The sequence below is a fragment of the Sorex fumeus genome, unplaced genomic scaffold, assembly GCF_029834395.1.
Source record: "Sorex fumeus unplaced genomic scaffold, SorFum_2.1 ptg000002l, whole genome shotgun sequence".
NCBI lineage: Eukaryota > Metazoa > Chordata > Mammalia > Eulipotyphla > Soricidae > Sorex > Sorex fumeus.
In genome coordinates this window covers 45,630,191-45,653,808 of record NW_026606059.1, presented here as the reverse complement: position 1 = coordinate 45,653,808, position 23,618 = coordinate 45,630,191, and the positions used below count along the sequence as shown (strand labels likewise).

Here is a 23,618-nt window from a genome sequence, read left to right as displayed (position 1 = left end):
GAGTGGTCAGGGTAAGAAGGTTGGACAGCACAGGTGTTATTTATGTAACAGTGTGGGGTTGGGGCTGGGGAGGGACCCCGGAAATTGATTGCTGGTCCAAGCGGTAGTAAGAAGGAAAGGAATTTCTCCTCCGTATAAAGATAATATTATTCTAGGAGAATGGATTGCCCCTGGTGTCATCCCTCAGTGCAGACACCTATATCGGGCAGGAGAGGAGGCCTTCTGAAGGAAATCTGCTCCCACTGGGCTGGGCAGGGGGGTCAGTGGGAGCATGCGTGGGTGGAGGGGACCTGCTCAAGTCCACGTCAGTCGCGACAAACAGGCACATGTCAGACAAGGCACATTCCAGCTGGTGTTAACACCCCACATCCCTGACTCTGCCCATTTTAAATGCCAACGGTTCTCTGAGGCGGGTAAGAAGATGAGGGAAACTGACCTGGGGGAACCGGAGGAAGAGCTGAGATTCAAAGGCTACAAACATGACTCAAGGGTCAGTAAACAAGCCCAGGAGAAAAGTAGGGCCCCGCCCTGAGCTTGTTTCCTGGGGCGTGAAAGGCCCGCCCAGAGGAAAAGTGGCAGGACGGAAAGAACTTCAGGCTTGTGGAGAATCAGTTCCACGGCTCTTGGCTGTGAGGCTGTGAAGCCCCGGCCACAACTTGTTTCCCGTCACCCCTCAACTTTCTCCATTGTAAAAGCAGGACAAAGTGTCCACTGCAGAGTTTGCTGGGAGCACTAAATGAGACAATGTGGGCAGATGGGCATCATTGCCCTCTGGAGCCCTTTCTTCATGGAATCCTGTCAAAACTCCAAGCAGAATTCCCAGGGCTCTTTAGGTATTCACCCTCCACAGGCTGCTGTCATTGGACTGGGTCTCAGTTGACCTAAACTCCTCTTTCTGGAACTGAGGTGAGTGCCGAGGGGGCTGAAATGGTGTAAGGGGCTGAGGAAACAGCACAGTGAAATACTGCAGTTGGGGTGGGTATGGGGGGGGGAAGTGGGAGGGGCTGAAAAGGGTGCCCATGGTGAGTGCTGGTAGGTGTGGCCCAAGAAGCAGGCAGCAGGTGTAGGCAGTGGGGAAGGATGGCATCTGGGGGAGGGGGAGCCCGGAGCTGAGGCCAAGCGAGAGGCCAGCGCAGAGACACTCAGGAGAGGAGCGGGTCTGCTCTAGGACCTTCGCAAGCTCCAGCTCAGGAGACCTCTGCAGTTGGCATCTAGCACGGGGGTGGCCTTTGCCCACCTCCCTGTCCACACCTGGCATGAAGGGACACATCTCGCATGCTCTGTAAAAGACCCTGCTGACCCTGTGGGGTTTCAGCCCGGCCAGGCGAAGGCACAATGTGCAGGAAGGGCCCTGTCGCAGCGGGTGGAAGGATGCTTCACTTGGAGGAAAACAGAAAAGGGGTCTCTGGGGGGCAGAGGCTGGCACCACAGTTACAGACTGAAAGGAATACTTAATGTAGATCAGACACTCCCAGATATTTTTCTACCGCCCCATTTTCAGAATATTAAAAAAAAATTCCAAGGCTGGAGTGATGGTACAGCAGGTAGGGTGCTCGCCTTGCATGTGGCTGACCTGAGTTTGATCCCTGGCATTCCATAGCATCCCCTGAGTCCTTCAAGGGGTCATTCTTGAGCACAGAGCCAGGAATAAGTCCTGAGCACCACTAGGTGTGGTCCCAAAACAAAACAAAAGTTTAAAAATCCCTCAGCAATGCCACCCAGTGCACCTTCACCCAGAAATCTTTCTTTCTTAAGTGAACAAACAGAAAAAAAAAATGTACCCAAGGCTGCTACCACCCCCTGGATAATTCCAGAACCACTGCTACAATTCCCAATTCTCTATGTGTATGAGCATGCGTGCGCGCATGTGCGTGCACACACACACACACACACACACAGATAGCACATCACACTTTGCGAAAGACTGATACAGATGAATAAAACTCACCAGGAGCCAGTGTTACCCTGAGTGGAAACTATGAATATCTTTAGCCTAATCTGCTTTCTTAGTAAGATTTGAGACCTTTTTCGTTCCTTCTTCTGCTGTTTGCTTCGATTTCATTTAACTGGGAAAAATGTACTGTGAACCAAGACTTTAGAAGTAAATATTGATTTATTTTACTTGGAAGAAGAGCACCTGAGAGAATGTTGAGGGGAGAGGGGGAATGAACTCACAACAAACCTTTCTTCTCTCCTCTTAAGTGTCAATTCAGTCCTGCCCAAAGGAAGGGCGGGGGGGGGGGGGGGGGCTTCAGTGAGATGGGCACCAGGGCCCAGTACCTCCCTGTGCCAATAAGCTTACTGTCTGTCTAGGAAAGACGTGGGGTGAAATGATGAGACGAGATCTAGCCCCAGACACAGGAGTCTGAGACTGGCTCTGAGGGCATGGTGCTCCTGTGTGGACACAGAAACTGGCACCAGAGGCAGAGTCTGAAACAAAGAAGCTGTCACCACCAGAGCTTTCCATTGCCTGGAATCACTGTGGCCGAGACCAACTCAAGTGCCACCATGCCCTAACACTGACAAGGGCCCAAAGCTTGACTACTGAGGACAAGGAGAACGTGTCACGCATACAGGATGTTGTGTGGACTGAGTATCCCCATTCCTGTTTCACAAACAGGGACACTGAAGCTTCACATGACTCACCTAAGAGTAATCCACTGCAGGGCCAGAGCAAGGGTGCATGCCTTTTACGCATTGGAAACGGGTTCAAATCCCTCCTACATGCTCCCCCATCTGACCTGGGATCAAATGCACTGCCCCTCCCCACCCTCCATCTATTCCTCCGAACCCTGTCAGGAGTGATCCATCAGCAAAGAATCAAGAATAAGCCCTGAGTACCATTGTGTATGGCCCCAAAACTAAAATCAAAAATAAATCAAATAACTGCAAACAAGCAAAAGCTGGACATTAGTCTCGGTGAACCCAATCCACAGACCTCAGATCTTTCTCCTTATATGTAGCATGACAGTGACTAAAGAGATTACATGTCAAGACCCCAAGGCCCCAAGGATTCAACTACTACTCTCTACCCACCCCAAACAGCATGCTGCTGGGTGCATTATTCTCAGCCATTCTCTTTGTTCAAAATGATCACTCCAGTAGCTCAATCTATTAGCTTGAGATAGCTCTCTGTAGTAGAAATAACATGACTTTCATGGTGTAATATCCCGAGACGCGAACTGCCTTTCCTCCCAAATGCTCTATCTATCTTTCAGCTAAATTATTAACAACATGGGATAACTTAATAGGAAGCCTTAACCCACGGGTCCATACAAATTAGTCACTTGATCAGGCCCTGGGCCTTCAGCTGTGCCTACCTTAAGTGTTCTTCTGGAATCTAAACCAAAGATCAATTTTGGACCCTGGGGCTTTGGCAGCCTTTAAGCAGAGAAGCAATACCCAGGGGGGTTCTGGACCCATACTCTGGCCTGCTTTCACATTCCTACTCTTTCTAGCTTCCCTGGGAGACATTCACTCTAAGCTCTGCTGCTGCCCCAGGCCTGCGTCTCAGGGAACAGATAGTCCCAGATCATCGCCAGGTAGGATGCAATGCCAGGACCATGCTTCTCCCACCACCCTCCTGCATACGACTCTGGCACCATGGCTCTAGTCCACGTGTAACCAGAACAAACGATGGGCTCCTGGATGGCCCCATGCCTCAGCCGCACATGTCCCTGGGAATAGGCAGGGTGGGAAAGGGACCAAGAGGCTTTCCTCTCCCCATACCTTGTCCCTGGGAAGCGCAAGAGCTGCCCCAGGAGTGTGTGAAGGGGCTCCCTTGCCAAATGAGAATAGCTGGAAATAGGAATGCCTGGGGGGAAGGGAGGGCAGCCTGCCCAGGAAACCTTTCCCTGGAAACAGCATATGGTCACCTCTGTACTCACCCCTCACACGCAATGCTTCTAACTCTGCAACTTCACCATCTACACTGCCTTCCTGCGATGTCAGGTCTTCAGATACACCCAAGAACATGGTACTATGACAAATACTAATTAAGGGAAAAGTGAGCTTCCTCTCTGGTTGCATCCTGCTGAGGCAGCAGGGCAAAGGGGAAGAGCTTCGACTAGCTAGTTATCTAAAATTACGTGTTTTTTTTTTTAAGCTGCTGGTAGAACAGTAATAAGCACTATACATTTTCATCACACCTTGCCCCAGATCTTCCAAGACATGGCAATTAGCTCCCCACTTGCTTGTGTCAGAGGGGCTAAGGTCCACAAAAGGTGTCATATTTCTCACGAGCTCAATCCTCTAAACAGACACTTGAGGTTTTCTGACTGACATCCGAATTTCCCTGCAATAGCTGGGAACTATTAAACCGGGCACATTATCTGAACTTGGCTCCCGGAGCATGAATAAATGATAAATAAAGATAAATAAAACCTCTGTTAGCCCTAAAATGAAGAGAGCCCATAACTGCATCTGTGACTCTGGCCTTGGTTTAAAGGCCATTCCACTTAGAACCCTTTGGAAGGAAAATCACTTACTGCGCTGAGATGCTGCCCATGGTTTCACAGCCCCTCCCCAAACGGCCACCCTTGCTGGGTACTGGGAAGATGCGAGGGTCTTTAAGACAAAGGTCATCTTTCACATTTTCAGGGGAAGGAACCCCACTGTCACCTTTATGACTCCCAGGGAGATCCCCTCAGGCACCCTTTATAGCTCAGATCCATTTCCAAGTCAGCTGAACTAGGTCCTGATTTATGTACCTGTGTCTTGGCAAAATAGTACTCTCTCGGATGTCATTAATGTCCTTGGAAGGGAAGGCACCTGGGGGCCAAGGCATGCCCAGGAAAGGACTATTCATTTCTGCTTCCTGGCATCCCTATTGTTCTTGGGATTAGTTCTTGGGAATGGCCATGAGTAGACCTTCTCTGGGTTGGGGGAGGGAGAAAGGTTGTGTGTGTGTGTGTGTGTGTGTGTGTGTGTGTGTGTGTGCTGATGCATGTGGGTGTGAGCACGCATATGGGCATGGATATATATTCAGGTGCATTGGTATGGGTGTATGTAAATGAGCATAGCATGTGTGTGTGTGTGTGAGAGAGAGAAAGAGAGAGAGAGAGAGAGAGAGAGAGGGTATACGGATATGAGTATTTGTGCATGCATATAAATAGAAATGCTCTGAGTACATGCCATCTCTAAATTTCTGTTCGCACCCCTATCCTTTTCTCCTCTTCCTTCCTCACACTTCCCCTGCCTGGACTTTATGATACTCCTTCCCTCTTTGTATGACTGTCATACCTCATAAAACCTTCAGTGGGTAGGCCCTTCATGTTTCTGAGAGTCATCAGAAAGCCTTATCTCAGGGGAGTCTCCTGGAGCCCTGTGAAGACGCGGGGCAGGGAGAACTGAGCCCTCTCTCTTTGAGAAGTAGGGATCAGGAGCTGGAGTGATAGTACAGCAAGTTAGGCATTTGACTTGCATGTGAATGACCCGGGTTCAATCCCTGTCATCCCATATGATCTCCCAATCTCTGCCAGGAGTAACTTCCATGTGCAGAGCCAATAGTAACTCCTAAGCATCACCACGTGTGGCCCCAAACCAAAAAGAAGTTCAGAGAATTTCTAAGATTTCCTTTTACCAAGGATATGAGGGAGGGACCAGGAGGAGGAGGGAGGAACTGAACCTCTGATTGATTATCTAACACATTCTAATTTGCATGTGCAATTGATCAGTCACCCTTACAAACGTTATTTGCATAAAGACCTATGATAGGTACACAAAAGCTCCCTAGCCAAGGTGACTTAGGGGCAGCCAAGATGTGAATGGGTGGGCCTGAATCTTAGCCTGCACATGGCTGCTCCACTCTCCCCAGCCCCAAAGAACAAGAGCCACTTGATCTCAGACAGAGAAGCTGAACAACTACCACACCCCTTTAAATAAGAGCTGAGTGCTGAAAACAGGTAAAGGAACAAACAAACATGATAGCCTCACAGGGTACCTATATTGCAAACTATAATGCCTCAAAGAGTTGGGAGTGGGGGGTGGGGGGAGAGAGAGAGAGAGAGAGAGAGAGAGAGAGAGAGAGAGAGAGAGAGAGAGAAGAAAAGTACCTGTCATAGAGACAGGCTGTGGGGAGGGTAGCCAGGGGGGAAACTGGGAATATTGGTGGTGGGAAACATACACTGATGGAGGGATGGGTGTTGGAGCACTGTTGACCGAAACCTGATCATGATCAGCTTTGTATGGCTGTCTCTCATAGTGATTCAATAAATAAATAAATAAATAAATAAATACTGTAGGAGGGGCCAGAAAGTTCCTGTTGGAGGGTAAAGGATACTGGCCTTGAACTCGCTGACCTGGATTCAATTTCCGGCACCCCTTATGGTCACTGAGCACTACCAGGAATGATCCCTGAGCAGAGAGACAAGAGTAAACCCAGAGCATTGCTGGTTGTGGCTCCCCAACAAACAATAAAAATTAAAATAAGGGGCCCCAGAGATAGTACAGCAGCTAAGACTCTTGCCTTGCATATGGCCAACCCGATGTGATTCTCAGCCCTGCATATGGTTCCCCAAGTACTGTCAGGAGTGATACCTGAAAGCAGTAAGCCCTGAGTACTGCCAGGTATGACCCCCATCCCCTTGTCACAAAAAAAATAAAAATAAAATACCATAGGGGAGAGAAAAATATTTGCCCTTCAATGATAAGAGAACAAATTGGCAAAAAACAAACCCCGAAGGGCTGGAGAGATAGCACAGCGGGTAGGGAGTTTGCCTTGCACGCAGCCAACATGGCCGACACAGGTTCAATTCCCAGCACCCCATATGGTCCCCCGAGCACCGCCAGGAGCAATTCCTGAGTGCCTGAGCCAGGAGTAACCCCTGAGCATCACTGGGTGTGACCCAAAAAGCAAACAAAACAAAACAAAACAAAAAAACCCTGAGAAACCCAGGTGTACAGGTCATCCTGTGACCCAGTTCTCATAGCTGTCAGCCCACCTCATGCCCAGGGTCTTCCAGACCCGTCGACCACAGTCCCCACCTGCTCCCAGGCTCGATAGTGTGGGAGGAGACTGTGTGAAAGAGAGAGTGCAGACTTTCTCTCATGCCCCTGGGAAACCTCGGTTAATGTCTCAGCTGGTCTTTCAGAAGACCCGTGTATGATGGGTGCTTTCGCCAAGAAAACTCTTTTCCTAGAGAACTCAGGACAGTCACTCGCTCAGAGCTGTCAGAGGGCAGGTGCTGTGACAAGTGCAGAGGGGAACTGAACTCTCCGGAACCTGCCTGTCCTGACAGGCAAGAGGCAAGCCAGCTCTCAGGCAAACCTCCTGAGGGGCGGCACCAAGAGGACCCCAAAGCTGCCTGCCCTTTCTGCATTATGCTACTTGATAAAGTGAAAACAACCAACCCTATGAGGGGCAGTTGCAGACACTGGATTCAGGCCAACTGCCTGGGGAAGACTAGCACTGATCAGAAGGTGCCCTGCAGCACACAGGGTCGCCTGACTCTCCTGCCAGAGCACCAGGCTCAGGGGGCATTCCCTTCCGCTCGCTCTAATTGAAGATGGCCAACAGGGAGGCTGACAAAGGCTTAGCAGGTCCCAGGCAAGAAACCAGAAGACCTGGGGAAACAGCATTCACGCCAGGAACAGGGAGCCCTGAGGATTTGCGCAGCAGTGGAGGGAGCCTGCCTTGGAAGCACATGGTCATGAATTCAAATCCCTGAAGTCCCACATGCGGTCGGCATGATTTAAGCAGTTCTGGTGTCTTGCAAGTCATTTCCCATTGCCCCAGAGGCAGATGAGTGTAAGTACCCCCCACCCCCAAATGGGGGTGCTATCCTGCAACAAAAACAGTGTCTGAGTGTCACGCCAAGAGGCCAAGATGTGTGACAGCTGGCAAACATGTCTATGACCCCCCACACCGACTGCTGATGTGAACTTGAAGTCATCTACCTCCACGGATGCAGTGAAAAGCGAGAAGGGGAAGGCATGAAACACAAAATATGAAACTTGAGAACAGATCTGAAGAACTGGAACACCAGACAGCAAAGGCGTCACTCCCCCTCACAGGGACGAGGGAGGTGCTGCTACAAACATTAGCACTTACTTGCTTGCAAGGCAAACGCAAGAGGGTTTCTGTGTCTGGGCACCTCGAAACGGGGAGCTGCTCATCGAATGAGCCACCCAGACAAGCCACCCACCCACAATTCTCAGATCCCGAATTCTCATATATATGGCAGGTGATGTCTCAGCTCTCTCAGTTCCAAGAAGAATTAAATATATGTCAGACGGTGGTGAAGGCTAGAAATAGAAGCAGTTCCTCCCCTAGCCCCCATCCCCCGCAGTCACTCACTGGCCTGAAAGAACTTTGCCATGCAGAGGAGCGTCTGGACTGGACGCTCAGGGGGGGCTGGGGAGGGGAGAGGAGCAGGTGGCGATTGGGATAGGGCCTGAAGAACACAATCCAGGCTGAATCCTGGGCGTCAGAAGAAAATGAACAATTCCTTATGTGCCTTTCACCATGGAGGGCTGCAGACTAAACTCTGACTCACCAAATAAGAATGCAAAAAGTCGTTTAATTTTTATTTTTTTTTTAAATTTTGGACCACACTTGGCTGTACTCAGGGCTTATTACTAACTCCGCACTCAGGGATTTGACCTACTTATTTGGCCTACTTGGTGGAGCTCAAGGGACCATACGGGGTGTTAGGGATCAAACCTGGATTAGCCGTATACAAAACAAGTGCTTTATCCACTGTTTGGGTTTTCAGGCCCGCGCAAGAGGATTCTTTTAGGCAAAATAGTCCCCTGTATGTACATAATGCCAGGGGATGCAGCCTTATTCTTTTCCAAGAAATCAGTGCTAGATTATTTTAAATTATAACTGTTCTCAGGTGGGGGACTGGGAAACCCGTTCCTCTGGTTAATATGCACCTTGACTCTCACACTGCTGGGTTCCCATGGTGTTGGGTGCAGCAGAAACAAAGAAATTCTTTCCTAAGTAGATAGAGGAAAGAAAGGTACATAGGAGTGTGGTGCTTCAAAAAAGCATCATAAATCCCCCACTATAGAAGTATATGACTAGTATACATAGGACCAAGAAATAGGAAGGTATTATGTGCAAGCAACTCATAGAAATACTAAAAGATATTCAGAGGCAGGGAGAAACCGTTCCACACTTCAATGAAGATTTAAAGTCTTTTAAAAAGAAACAAATGCAGAGAAAGTGAGCAAGGCGATGATCTATGCCTGCATCAGGCTGACATCTTTCCTGAGAAGGCGGCATAATGGCCCCCTCCATCTCATTTTTCTCTTTGGTGTAAGCACACCACACATACCCTTTATTCTCTACAATACAGATGTCACCAACCAAAGTTTCTCTGACTTATTTGGCCTACTTCCTTCTTCGCACCATTAAAAAAAAAATTACTCAGTACACCTCCTGGAAAACTATTTTTAGGTGAACAGACAGAAAGCATCCCCAATTCCATGCAAGGTAATTACTGTCCTCTTGGGTGGGTCTAGCTTCCTCCAGGAAGTGGTATCAGCCACTTTAGGAAACACAGCATTAAAAAGTCCAGGTCCCCAGTGGCAGAGGAGTTTTCTATCAAATCAGGGGCACCATCCTGTGTGCATCCTGGCTCTCTGTACCCCACCTCTAGTGATGTTAATATATAGCAAGTTGCTTCTTCCAGCCAGGCCATGACAGCAGTGTGTCTGCCCACTCAACCGCCTGTGGGGAGGGCCAGGGACAACCCTTGGCTGTTCTAGAAGTGCCTTTTGACAAAGCAGGACAGATGAAAACTCTTCTGATACCACAGGGGGAAAGGTTCCCCGGGGCCAGACCCACTCACCAGGCAGATGCTCATGAAGACAGTCTGGGCAGCAAAAAGGTGGTGTAAAACTGCTAGGCCACCTCAGTTTGTTATCATTAGCGTGGGTTAGTGTGGGAAACTGTGATAAAGTGAGGAGGGCAATGTGGTCTTTCACAGAGCAGGAATTAAAAGACGGGGGAGGGTGGTGGGTGACTGGTATAGGACCTGGCATATAGGGATGTGTGTGCAGGTGAGGTTCAAGATCTACTGGCTGCAGTCCCTTCCAGGTGGGTTCCTGCTACCCAGTGTCTGCCTCCCCACCACCCCTCCATGTCCTCTGTGCCCAGCCCTACTTCCAGTTCAGGACCACACAGCACAGAGCTTTACAGTAGGTGCTCAATAAATACCCGAAGGGCATGATTCTAGTATGTATCCTGGGAGATATATTAAAGCCAAATGCAAACACAATGGGCCCCCACTCCCAGAACAGGAAAGGGGAGGGCAGCAGTCTCTGGCTGCCTATGAATATCCTTTGATATTTAAACAAGTTTATTGTAGATAAGACTTGACATTCTTGACCTTTAAACTCACACATACTGAATTTTTATGTAGTGTCAGGCCTTGCAAGGAAGTGTGTGTGTGTGTGTGTGTGTGTGGCAGAGGGGATGGGGGGCAGGGCCTGCATTACTTCCGGCCCTTCACAACCCTTACCCCTGCCTGCTGAAGCAATGATAGCACAGCAGGTAGGGGGTCTGCTTTGCATGAGGCCAACCTGGCCAACACAGGTTCGATTCCTCCACCCCTCTCGGAGAGCCTGGCAAGCTACCGAGAGTATCTCGCCCGCACGGCAAAGCCTGGCAAGCTACCCATGATGTATTTGATCTGCCAAACACAGTAACAAGTGTCACAATGGAGACATCACTGGGCCCGCTTGAGCAAATCAATGAACAACCATGTCTGGAGCCCCCTCCACAGAAGGGTGACTTCTGGGGTCCTTGGGGCTTCCATATATTGTTCTCAGAGAATTCCTTTCTGCTGCCATTTGAGGACATTTCCCCCTGCCTGTTACACAGAAGTCTTTCATTCTTTCCATCTTTAAAAAATAAATCTGGGGGCTGGAGCGATAGTACAGCAGGTAGAGCATTTGCCTTGTGTCCCGCCGACCTGGGTTTGATTCCCAGCATCCCTTATGGTCCCTTGAGCACCGCCAGGAGCAATTCCTGAGTGCACAGCTAGGAGTAATCCCTGTATATTGCTGAGTGTGACCACCCCACCCCCCCCCAAAAAAAAAATAAAAAATAAATTTGTTTGTGCTTGGGTCACACCTGTTGGTGCTCAAGGCTCACTCCTGGTAGGGTTTGAACCTGGGTCAGCCCCATGCAAGGCAAATGCCTTAGCTGATTTACTCCTCACCAGCCCTATTTTCACACCTTTCACAAAACACCCCAAAGCAATCATCTATACCAGCTGCAGCCTTTTTCTCTGCTGGCTACTTTGCTGACCCCAAAGGGAAATGCCTGATCAAGTCTCAGACAACATGGTTGATGGCCTCATGTATGCCATTCTGGTAGCCCCAGACCCCTGCCCACTGTGTGCTGTGGGAGCACCCCACTGTGTGCTGTTGGAGCACTCCACTGTGTGCTGTTGGAGCACTCCACTGTGTGCTGTGGGAGTACCTGGCCTCCTTTGTCCGCTGGTGCAGACAGATTCTTGTCCCCCACACTCCTCCTGCCCAAATGAACTCTCTTTGTATCTCTTGTACTTTCTCTCCTTGTCCTTTCACGTACCTGGCAGCCTCTACAAAACCTAGGGGACACAGCGAATAGAGCAAGCCAGAGTGTGCTGTGTATCCTTCTGGACCTCCGGAACTGTGTTCTTCACCCAGCAAGTAAGAAACCTAAACTTATCCACAAGGAGCATTTCATCTCCTATTTGAAGAGCGTAAATCATAGCTCAGCCTACACCATTTCAATCATTCATCTAACTTACCAAGCTCAGTTCAGTTGTGGCAAGGAAGGTCTGAGGAGAGAAAAGCAGAAGTGTCAGTCTAACCTCACTCTGAGTGCAATGGTTTGGGCACACCCCAACCATGCTGGCAAGAACAGTCAAGGCCTTGTTCGTGGCTCAGAAAGTCTATGGGTGCCTCATCATCACATCCTTTTGGCCTGCTCTCCAGGCTTTGATGGCTCTAGCTCAGAACTGCTCTCCTGACTCCGCCCTTTCCTGGGGCAATTTGCTGACTGATGTCCTCCCACACTCTCTCACTCTTCCAAATCAGCCTCCCCCAGGGTCAGTGTCTGGAGTAATTATACTCAGAAGACCAAGACAACAAGAGAAGGCTGTATGGGATCCAATTACTACCAGACACAAACACACTGTTTGACATACTGCAGCCCTGCACTACCTGTCTGGTGACAGGCATGGCATGTTTACGGGAATACACCCTTTACGGACTCTTCCTGGCTCAGGAGAACCTCACTGTCTGACAACCTCCAACATATTTCCCCAGCTTAAATACCTCCTGCTTTACTGGATTTAGGGCTCCAAATGCTTGGATAGCTACAGCGGTACCTGCTGGCTGAAGAGAAGCTTCTAGAAGTAGAAATGGCGGTGTCTGAATTCTACGCGCCCAGAGAGGCTTCATTATGGATAGAGGTCATTTCCATCAAGGCAGAAGCTATGATTTACTGAAGACTTAACCATATACCAAGCACTCCACCAACTGCTTCCTTTATGCCTAGAATCCACAAGTTAGCCATAGGGTAGGTCCTGCTATTTTCTCATTTTTCAGATGAGAAAATGTTAAGAGCAAAGAGAAGTTTTTGGGGCTTTTGTTTGTTTTTTGGGTCACACCCAGCGATGTACAGGGGTTACTTCTGGCTCTGCACTCAGGAATTACTCCTGGCAGTGCTTGGGGGACCATATTAGATGCTGGGAATCGAACCCTGGTTCGGCCGCATGCAAGACAAACGCCCTACCTGCTGTACTATGGCTCCAGCCCCAAGAGAAGTTTTTGGTGCCTACCACCAGGTGGGGAGTTCTCTGTCCAGGGTCCAGAATCTGAGTCTCACAGGCTGACTAAAGGCGAGGGAGTGGAATGGGTCAGAGACTAGTGATGGTGTTGCTGTGAAGGGTGAGTCCATGGCAATGAGAGAACCCACAGATCAGAGGTAGGAGGGACCAAGGAGGCAAGAGACCACTGGAGTGCTAAAGAGAAGGTGCGTATATATTCCATCAGATATAGCACTGGACAGAGAAGAAGAGGAGAAAGGATCCAAGGGATCAATCTTTTTTTAGGGAAGTCCTCTGCCTCGGATAGAGGTTACTGCTCCATCAGGTATGAAAACCAGGGCAGCCTATTACAACACTGCCCGGACTACATCCAACGAAGCAGAGCCACAGTAGTTCAACTGTGATTCTAAGCTAACTTCTCTCCCCCAAATGCCAGACACTGAAGTGTTCTTGGCTGACAAGATGAAGCTGCAGAGCACAGAGGCTCAAATACAACACACATGCCCTGACCCAAGGCATGGATCACATGGATTGGGATGGAAAAGAGCAGCCAAGCAAACAGTAATAAACTCAACAGTATTAAAATGCAAATCTGGTGGGAGTCTGCAAAGAGCATTCACCAACCTATAGCTTTTTGGAGCATAATAGCACAAAAATTGGGGCTGAAGAAAAGGAAGAGGATAGACAAGAGAAGAAAAGCTAAAGAGACTGACATCTTCATGCTTGCTAAAGAAGTCTTATATGAAAAAAAGAGTGCTGGAGTGGAATCAGAAAAAGTCTTTATTCTCTGTTTTTTCAAACAGTTTTCCACATGGCCACAGATACATCATGGGTCCTATTTTTACTTTTAAAATTTCACAAAGTAATAGAATCTTCTGTCATTATGATGGAATAAAAAAGCCTCGGCAAGTAATAAAAGGGCTATGAAAGAGGTTGCAATGTTGCATATTAGTCACGAGAAATAAGACTGCAAACAGAAACTTCTGAACAGGGTTTTATATAAAACAAAGGATAATATTCAAATATCAAAAGGAGAAGTAGCAGTAAAGGATGGGTGGAGATTAAATGACAATGGAGAGTAATCCATTGCCAGAACCTAAATGAATGATTGTATCTGGAATTAAGCGTCAAAGTTGCCCCATTCAACAAGGGGAGAACCAACACTCTGAGGATAGAAAAGAATGAAAATATTTTTTAAAATGTGTAACTCAAAGCCTGATATAATTAAAGTGGGCAAAGGCCCAGAAGCATATACATTGCATTGAAAATTCTGCAGGCAGCAGATGAAATTACCAACCAAAACGTGCAGTTGGAAACTGGTTATTACACCCAGAGCCAGGATAAGGGAAGAAAAAACAAAAAACAAAAAACAAAGAAAGCAGTTATAAGACCAGTATTTTATAAAAATCCAAAGTCTGAGTGTTAATGGGTGAAACACACCTATCTGGACTGCAAAGAAGCCCCTCTTAGATCACAAAGATGGATTCCTTTGCCTCTGGTCCCTGTAATATTCAATGAAATTGATCCCCTACAAAAGACATATGTAATTCCCTGGCATGGGCCTTCCAAAGGCATTTGAATCCATCATGACTGTAATTACACTATAGAGTCAGTAAACCCAAAATGGATGTGACAGTCCTATCTCACAATAACACACGCAGTTACAGATGGCAGAAACTACAGCTCCTATCAGTTCCTTTAAAATTATAAATATTCTTAATCTTCTAGGAAAGATTCCTTCGATGAGCCACAACAATGGCCAGCAAGCATGACCGGAATGTAGAATAAATGGCACCACTGGAGACACTAGGCTCTCATTATGGTGTGAAAGAATAGAAATCTGCTATTATAATGTCTCTCACACTCACAGGCTATGATCTGGAGTCAAATGAGGCCCAGAGGGGGGAAAGGCAAACAGAGAGGAAAGGAGACTCTCCTGTTATCTCCACTTGCACAGCACTGATGTCAAGGAGAGGGTTTCATTTATAGCAGGAGTCAAAAGGGGGCCTCTGTGGGAGAAGACGAAGACAATTCCATTAACTCATCAGTTATTTGAGCTTCCAGGGATAACAAAACGGGTAGAGCTGTACTTAATCCTCTCTGAGGATAGGGGAGTGATTTCATTCAGTCCTCCTCAACTACAATACAGATGGTTAATATCCTCTAGACCATGACTTTTTTTTGTAGTTGTTAGTTGTGATAACCACATTTGGTGGTGTTGGGGATGAAGTCCAGGGCTGTGCACATGCTACACATGTGCTCTCCCATTTTAGCACATCCCTGAGCCTTGTACCATGATCTTTTTTTTTTCTTTTTATTGGGTCACACCCAGCAATGCACAAGAGTTACTCCTGGCTCTACACTCAGGAATTACTCCTGGCGGTGCTCAGGGGACCATATGGAATGCTGGGAATCGAACCCGGGTTGATCGCATGCAAGGAAAATGCCTTACCTGCTATGCTATTTCTCCAGTCCCTAAACTATGATCTTTAAAGGATAACAAGAATATTTTTTGTATGTTAAAACCATCAAAATAGAGTGATTGTTTTGAAATAATAATGAAGGGGGCAGAGTATAGTATAGCACATAGGGCCCTTGACTTTTACCTAGCTGACCAGGTACAATTCCCAGGACCCCATAAGGTTCCCCAAGCTCTGCCAGGGATGATCCTGAGCACATAACCAGAAGTAAACCCTGAACTTCAACCAACAGCTTCCTCAAAATTCAAATAATAGTCATAATAATGAAACTATTCTGAAGTCCCACACATCATTTCCCAGCTCTTTCTCTTTGTAACTTAGTCACAAGTCATGAAATGTTCAACGGTCACCCTTGTGGGGATGATGTGCTGGTCTCCCCTTCTTGATGGATCACAGAAAGAAAGCTTCTCCCAAACTGAGAGCACCTTCTCCTAAACATCTTCTATGCAGGCAACACCCTTGTACAGAGGGGCAATGCAGAAGGGATTCAGGGGACCAGAGTACTCTGGATTCTGGGGATCATAGTACCAGGGTCCTATATCAAACAGGGACTGTCCTAGCACACACTTCCTTGTAAACTGTCCACTGTTGTATGTGCTTAGCCACTGAAGTAGTCTGCATTTGTTTGCAAGGCAATTAACTACAAAATGAGTGGATAAAGAAACTAATGTGTTTGTTATGTGTCTCTAGTATATATACACAATGGAATACTACACAGCTCTAAGAGAAAATGAAATTCTGCAATTTGCTGCCATGTGGATGGAACTCAAGGGTGTTATACTGAGTGAAGTTAGTCAGAGAGAAAGGAACAAATATAAAAATATCTCTCCCTTTTGTGGAATAGAAAGAAACATCATAGAGGAATTAAAAACAGTGGTAACAGGCACTGAGAGTTTTCCAGGGGTTGAGAAGAGGGGGAATAGGAGAGGAACCCTGGCGACCTTGGAGAAGGGACATTCTCCTGGTGAGTGTGACACTGGAACATTGCCCAAAGCCTCTATTAATGATACTGCTAATCACAGAGTGCTAAGTAAAAATCAGAAGTGGAAAAAAATAGAATAAGCCACAAATAACAAAAAGCAATTCCCATGTTGGCTGACATCCAACATGGCCTCTGGTGAGAAGTGTTAGGAAACTGCCTCTCACCGGGTGATACCTGTTGAGCCCATGAAGAAGGCTCTGTTGGTGACACTTCTCCTCCTGAATCTCACACCCTGAAGTCTGTCCTCTAATGACAGTCACTACACGGGCTCTGACCCAAAGATTTCAAAAGGGATAAAGAGTCACTGGGAGAAGAAGGTGGGTTTGCTTTGAATCAGCAGTTAAAGCATATGGGAAGAGCACTTGGGATTTTGCACAAGAGCATGGCAGCACAACTCAGAGCCATGGGAGGCTGAGAGTCTGAAACGGGCACGGGCACCGGGGGACAAAGCAGCCATAAGTTCCTCCTGCTGTTTCCTGCCACAGGGACACTGGCTACCGGCTCAGAGGCATCTGCCACATGGAGGGAAAAGAATCAACAAAAGAGTGGGAGCCCAATGAAGAACAACAGAGAACCAGGACTGTGGGATGGGGGTGTCACCCTGGCCTGGGAGCATGTTTGCTAGGCCAGTGACATGGATGGGGACATGGCATCACAGACAGGAGTACCGGTAATCGCGGTCACCAGTCACGTGGGAAAGCTGATGCAACGAGAACTGTGGTGTTGCATGAAAGTGAGTGTTTAACTTGGACATTAAAGTAAATGATGGTTGCACTGGAGAGAAAATATATCAGGTAAGGCGCTTGCCTCACATGTGGCTGACCCAGGTTCAGTCCCTGGTATTGCAGGTGGTTCTCTGAGCACTGAAAGGAGTGATCCCAGTGCACAGAACCAGGAGAAAGCCTTCCCTGTACGATAACACTGGTTTATCCTTTCTGCCTTGCCACAGGGAGCTTAGGTTTGTTGGCTTACTCCCATCATAGTGCTCTCATTCCTCTGTGTTTATTTGTAACCTCTTTGTGCTCTGTTAATTTGTAAATATTGCTTTTCTCTTCTCCTTAAGTCATTTGCATAGGTAATTCACAGCAATGTCCTTTTTCTATGGACACAGGAAGACAGTTAATGCTATGCTTTCACAACTTGGGAGTTAATTGACTCTGAATGATATTCACCCGGGGCATCTGTTCTCTCACTTAAGCTTCAGTTGCCTTTAATTCCTAGCACCCCAAAAGCCTCCACAAAACTGCCCCAGCCAAACACCAATTCCTGCTCTCAATTCAAGCCAGACCACCCTCACTGTACCCATCCGGGGCACTGCTGGCCACGTTTAATACTAGTGGAACTGTTTACAATTGCATTTTCTAGACCTCTTCACTGCTTTTGTTGGCTTTCTTGTTTTCCATTTCACTTATAACATACTATACTGTTTACTTATTTATTAGAATTATTGTGGATAAGCTGTCTCTCTCAATTGGCATGTAAGCTTCTCTACCATATCATATATGTTAGGCAGGTGTTTTTTTTGGGGGGGGGGGCACTGTTGTTTTTGTTTCATCTTTTGAAACCATACCAGGCCATGCTCAAGATTTCACTCCTGTCTCTATGCTCAGGGATCACTCCTGAGAGTGAGTGCTTGGGGGAATAATACAGGGTGTCAGGATTGGCTGCGTGCAAGGCTAATGCTTTACCCACCGGAAGATCTCTCTGTCCCTCATATATCTGTTTTGTTCTTCAAAATATTTCACATGCTGAGACAAACACCCTGGCTGATTAAAACAGATCAGGGGATATCTGATGGATGAAAGCATAACACACCATTTCCCCCAATAAATACTTTCCTCTTGTTAGCAGGACCTGTCATATCACTGTAACTCAGTGTAATGAGCAAAATAATGACCCTCACTCCAAAGACGTCCAAGTTCAGATCTCGAAGAACAGGAGAGTATCACTGTATGTGGTCAAAGAGACTTTCCCAATGTTATTAAAGATTTTGAGATGGGGATACACTAAATTAACTAAATGGAACACCATGTAATCACAGGCTCTTACAAGACAGGGTCAGGAGGAACAAAGAAGGAAACATGGCCAGAAGCAGGGTACTGAGGGATGGGCTGGTTGGGGCCTGGTCCAGCCACTGCTGCTGGTCTCCAGATGCCGGAAAAGTCAAGGATGAGTCAAATCTCCTGGCAGGACCATACACAGCTCTGCTAACACCTGTTTTAGCCCAAGGAAAACTATTTGAGATGTCTAACCCTAATACTGGTAATTAAGAATCAACCAAACAAACAAAATTCATGTTGTTTCAAACTATTGCACTATGGTCATTTGTTTCAGTGGTAATAGAAGCTAGTGCATTCAGGGGCCAAACACACAGTAAATGTCAGCTGCACGGTTCTGGAAACTAACAGATAAGTTCTTACTCTTAGTCAACAAAACGATTTCAGTCCCTAAGAACAGCAGAGTGACTTGTGTCATGAGCCCAAAACAGTGATTGCACTTATATTTTCTTAAGTCTTTCTCTCTTCCAAATAATTTTGACTCTGAGATGCTTCTGACAACTATTTCCACGTGAGTATTACATAGAAAGAAAGAAATTTATTTAATAAAAAGTAATTTGGTCCTTACAAACGCCCAATTCTTTGCATTCACAGTTCACCAATGTTTGCTTCAGCAGACTGGTTGGGGTGCATGCAAGGAGTTTTTTTTTTGTGAACATTTCAAATCTTGACCAAGAATCTATTTTTAACACTGACACTTTAGTAGAGAAGTGACAAAATCATTAAGAACACATGTCAGTGAAAATTTAAACATTCTAATTTGTTGGTGAAATCTTTCCGTACTGCATTTAATAAGATGAAGGCCAGAAAGATAGCTCAAGATGCTGGGACACTTGCTTTGAATGCAGGAAGCCTGGGTTTAATTCCTGGCACTATATATCGCCCTGAGTAGCAGTGGGGATGACTCCTGAGCACTGATCCAGGACTATGCCCGGAGCACTGCCAGATGAGTCCCCAAGCCAAAATAAATTTAAAAAGATAAAGAAATGGTTTCTTCATAGCTCTTTGCTTTCTGACACCCTCAGCCTACTGACCATTATTTACTGCCATTATTTTCAAACCAGAAATTAAAAATTGAAGGTTGATTCTTTTCAACTAAATAGTTGATAAATCTGATAAGTAATTTTTATATTAATATCAATGAGTCAGGAAAACAAAATTATAAGGAGAGCAAACATCTTTTCAATGAAATAGGAGAGATATTCTGAAATATTTTAAGCATCCTGAAACAACCAATCCATAATAAGTCAGAATTCTTTGGGTGCAGAGCAACTGTACAGTGTGGATGGTGCCTGCCTTACAAGCAGTCAACCTGTGTTCAACTCCCAGTACCCCATATGCTCACCTGAGCACTGCCAGGAATGATTCCTGAGTGCAGAGCCAGAAGGAGGAAGAAAGGAAGAGAGGGAGGAAGGGAGAAAGGGAGGTAGGGAGGGAGAGAGGAAGGCAGGCAGGCAGGCAGGAAGGTGTTAACTGTAATGCTATTTACAATAGCCAAGAACTGGAAATAAGACCAAAGTCCAACAACAGATTAAAAAGAGCTTTACTAAATTTAAACATGAGGACAACTGAATTCAGAGAGCATTCCCTCACATAGGCGGACTGGCACTGTGCAATCTCCTTGCTATTAAAGTGGGCATTTAATGTCTACCTGACCATCCACATCCAGCCACTGGCTCTCATTCATCAATAGTCTGAGAGAGCTTGGTGCCAAGCCAGGAGTACAAGACCACACATGACTAGGACACACATCTTGGAGGAATATCTTCTAATTCAGTTGTTTAAGACTGTTCAAGAGTGTCATTCCTCTTGACCTATGTTTTCAATAAGTACAAAGATTCTTTGAAGGATGTGACTGGTTTCTGCCCCTGCTAGCACACTCTGCCTGTTTACTCTGGTTATATCGGATGCTTATCTGCCTTATCCCTTGTTGTGCTGTCAAGCTAATGCCTCAGAGCACATCTAAGCTGTATCCTAAACCCTACAACCTCGTGTATCACTGCATTGCCTGGGAGGCTCAATAAATCATGTTGCCAAATAGCAGCAAATCAATCCAGTTCTTAGAAAGAGGACACAAATCACAATCACTAACACCTTCCTGCAATACCCAAAAAGGATTTGGAATGTATGACTGTCTAAGTTGTCTGATACCATTCCATTCCAACTAGACCCTTCCTGAGGTGCCAGGTCTGGTTTATGACACATGATATGATGCAACACAGGAGTTTAAGAAGAAATGTGTAGATCAATTTTCAGTCTGAAATCTACAAAGGTGTTTATCTTAGAAGTATACCTATTTCAACCAACACATAATACCGAGCCAAACTCCTGATCTGCAGTTCAGACAATCTTCTGGACAAGGTAAGTACTGTCAGTGAACAAGAAATCTGGAGTGGAACCAAAATGTATCAATCCCTCAGAGAATATGTCACAGGCACATAGGGGTGACAGATGGGGAGATATCACTGCGGTCCCAACTTCTGATTCATTCCATTTCTAGGTCACAAGGAAGACACCACTCAAAGTTTTCTACAGGAGCTGCTGTTAAGAAATATATTTGATAATGCCAGAAAATTCTTGACTCTTCTGCTAAGTTAACTTACTCATGTTTCTGTCTTGTCGATTTGCAAATAAACTTAGATTCTCTAGCAACTAAGACATCTCTTCTTTTTTCTTATACTTTTTCTCCCCATTTTTTATAATTTTATTTTATTGAATCACCATGAAAGCAATTACAAAGCTTTCGGATCTAAGTCTCGGTCATACAATGAAACACCCGTACCTTCACCAGTGCCCATTCTCTACCCCCAACAACCTCAGTATACCCCCATCCCACACCCTCCCTCTACCTGTGGGGCAGATGATTTCCACATTACTCTCTCTCTATTTTGATCATATTCAATATTTTGACACCAGACCCACCATTATTATTTGAGATTTTACCCCAACACTCAGATCTGCTGATAAAGCTACCATAGACAATTTGTTTTCTATTGCTGGTTATGAATAACATACAATGTTGCGTGGTGGCAGTAGTGGCTGTGTGATTTTGAAATTCCGAAATTTTAACACTTAAATCTGGAGGGATTTCTGCCAAAACCTGCTGGGTTACGAGATTTGTTCCTGAGTCTCTGGGATCATGGCCATTAAGCAGCTTGATCAGGAGCCAGAGAGGCCATTTGTGGGTGATGACTTGGGGTGTTGTTGGGGTGGGGAGGACAGGACCGGCTCCACCCCCATCCCGTGAGGCCCTGCGTGTCTCATCACTGTGGGTCCGAACCTGACTATCCAGTGGCCTAGAGGATAGCGGCCTGGTACGAAATCTATTCCTACCTGGGTTGGCCCAGCACTGGTAACCTACTGCAGGGACCGGATGCAATTCTGCCAAAAGCCGCTGGGTTTCGAGATTTGTTTCTGAGTCTCTGGGATTATGGTCATTAAGCAGTTCAATCAGGCACCAGAGAGGCCATGCCTCCAATTATATAGCTGAGCCGGAGGTGGTTTGTGGGTGTGTCTCCCACATACCTAACTTTTGGCCATTTACTTTCTTGGTAAACTTTGCCCCAAGTTTTTGGGGTCTGGCCAAAGGCACAGCAGCAATTTTGGGGTATCTGGGCGTCTGAAGACATCTCTTCTTGATTGCTGTTCAAACACTAGAGATCCTCCCAAATAATCCTTTATAAAAATGTCCGCAAACCACACTTTTCCCCATCATTCCCCCTGTTCCGGTCTTGCTTTTCCTATAACACTCATTTATCATCTGACATGGTTACCAAATGTTGCTTAATTTGGGCTTTTTCTTTTTCCCACTAGGGAGGTGTCATCTTTTATTTTGTTTGCTTTTGTTTGGGGGTGAAACCTGGCAGTGCTACGGGTTACTCCTGGTTCTACACTCTAGAATCACTCTTGGTGGGCTTGGAGGACTATGTGGGATGCCAGGGAATGGACACCAATTGACCGCATGCAAGCCAAGTGCCTGACTGCTGCACCATAGCTTTGACTGGGAAAGTGTCATCTTGATGGTCAATTTTGCTTCTCTGCTGCATCCCAGCAACAATGCCTGCTAACAGTGGGTTTGACTGAATGAATGACTAAAGAATGGAAAATTTTGTAAAACTCTCATTTCTGCATTTCAACTTTCTCCTTAAGCCTGAACTTCAATTCTAAAATTCTATCCTGATTCTGCCCTGATTCTGCTGATTCTGATGTGTTACTGCTGTTTTTTTTTTTAATTAAGCTAGCCTAGACCTTTTATCAAATGAAGCAGCATTTGAGAGAGACATAAAAGGGGGAAGGGCAGGAACCTTACCTGTTTCACAACAGTCACTGTCCCTGGGGCCATGGCGACAACTGAGGCAACAGCTGTGGCATCATGGGTCTCTGTGCCCAGCTCGATGATCTGCTGGAGGATGTTTACAGCGGTGGGGTCAAGTCGGTCACCTTATAGGGAGCAGGTAAATAAGAGACCCATTAGGGACACGCAAAAGATCAATGACTGCAAAATCTCCTTCCTTTGAGACCACCTGTGGGCAGTACCCTCCTGAAGGGACATGAAGACTCTTGATAAATCATCTGACGACAAAAACCATTTGTCTGACACTTTAGGCTCATAATTACCTCCATTAAGAGTGAGGCAGAACACCAAATAACTATTGTGATGATATTATTTTCATTTCATACACAGGTATTCCCATGATTGAAAAAACAAAGAGATTTATTTAGTGCTATTACCTTAGCCTGAGTTCTATCTCTGAGTAGTCAAGTTACATCTCAAGGAAGTCTGGAAGTATGTATAAAACACATATGTATAATGGTGTATTACAATTTGGTGACATAAAATTATTTCTCAAGACAGAACCCCGAGAAGCACTAGTTTACACTTTGAGCCTTGGAGCTGGTTTCTCCTAAGCACACTCATGATAGGTAGTCGTTGAGATTGTGCCAAATGAATTGCACAAGTTCTCGGCTAAACATTTAGAACTTACCCAACTGTCAAACCAAAGGTCTTTAGAATTACAAACCAATTTAAGCCCAGGGTTCTGTTTTGATCATCTTGAGAGACTGGAACCCATAACATCAGGTCAGCTTCTCAGTGTGCCCTGCCCGCTCTCCCCATCTGCTTGACCATCTGTGACTCTTCTGGACACAGCACTCTGACACTAATCATCATTAATTCACTGAAAAGGAAATTAGTGTCGTATCTCCATGTTAGCATAATATTATGAAGTCTCTGATAGTGTTTGCATCCTCATGGATGGCTTTCTGTGGGCCATATATCATTCAGCAGAAGATCAGACCAGAGAAATTTGTCACATCCTATCTGTATAGG

General features: G+C 46.3%; 1 protein-coding gene across 1 annotated transcript in view; it reads right to left on the bottom strand.

Moving 5' to 3' along the window:
- The window catches only part of ZFAT (zinc finger and AT-hook domain containing), a 218,125-nt gene that overhangs the window by 959 nt on the left and 193,548 nt on the right, over positions 1–23,618 (bottom strand). Inside the window, exon 15 of the mRNA XM_056109685.1 lies at positions 22,599–22,729. Within this exon, the coding sequence (XP_055965660.1) occupies positions 22,599–22,729 (131 nt within the window). The remainder of the gene's footprint in view (positions 1–22,598; positions 22,730–23,618) is intronic.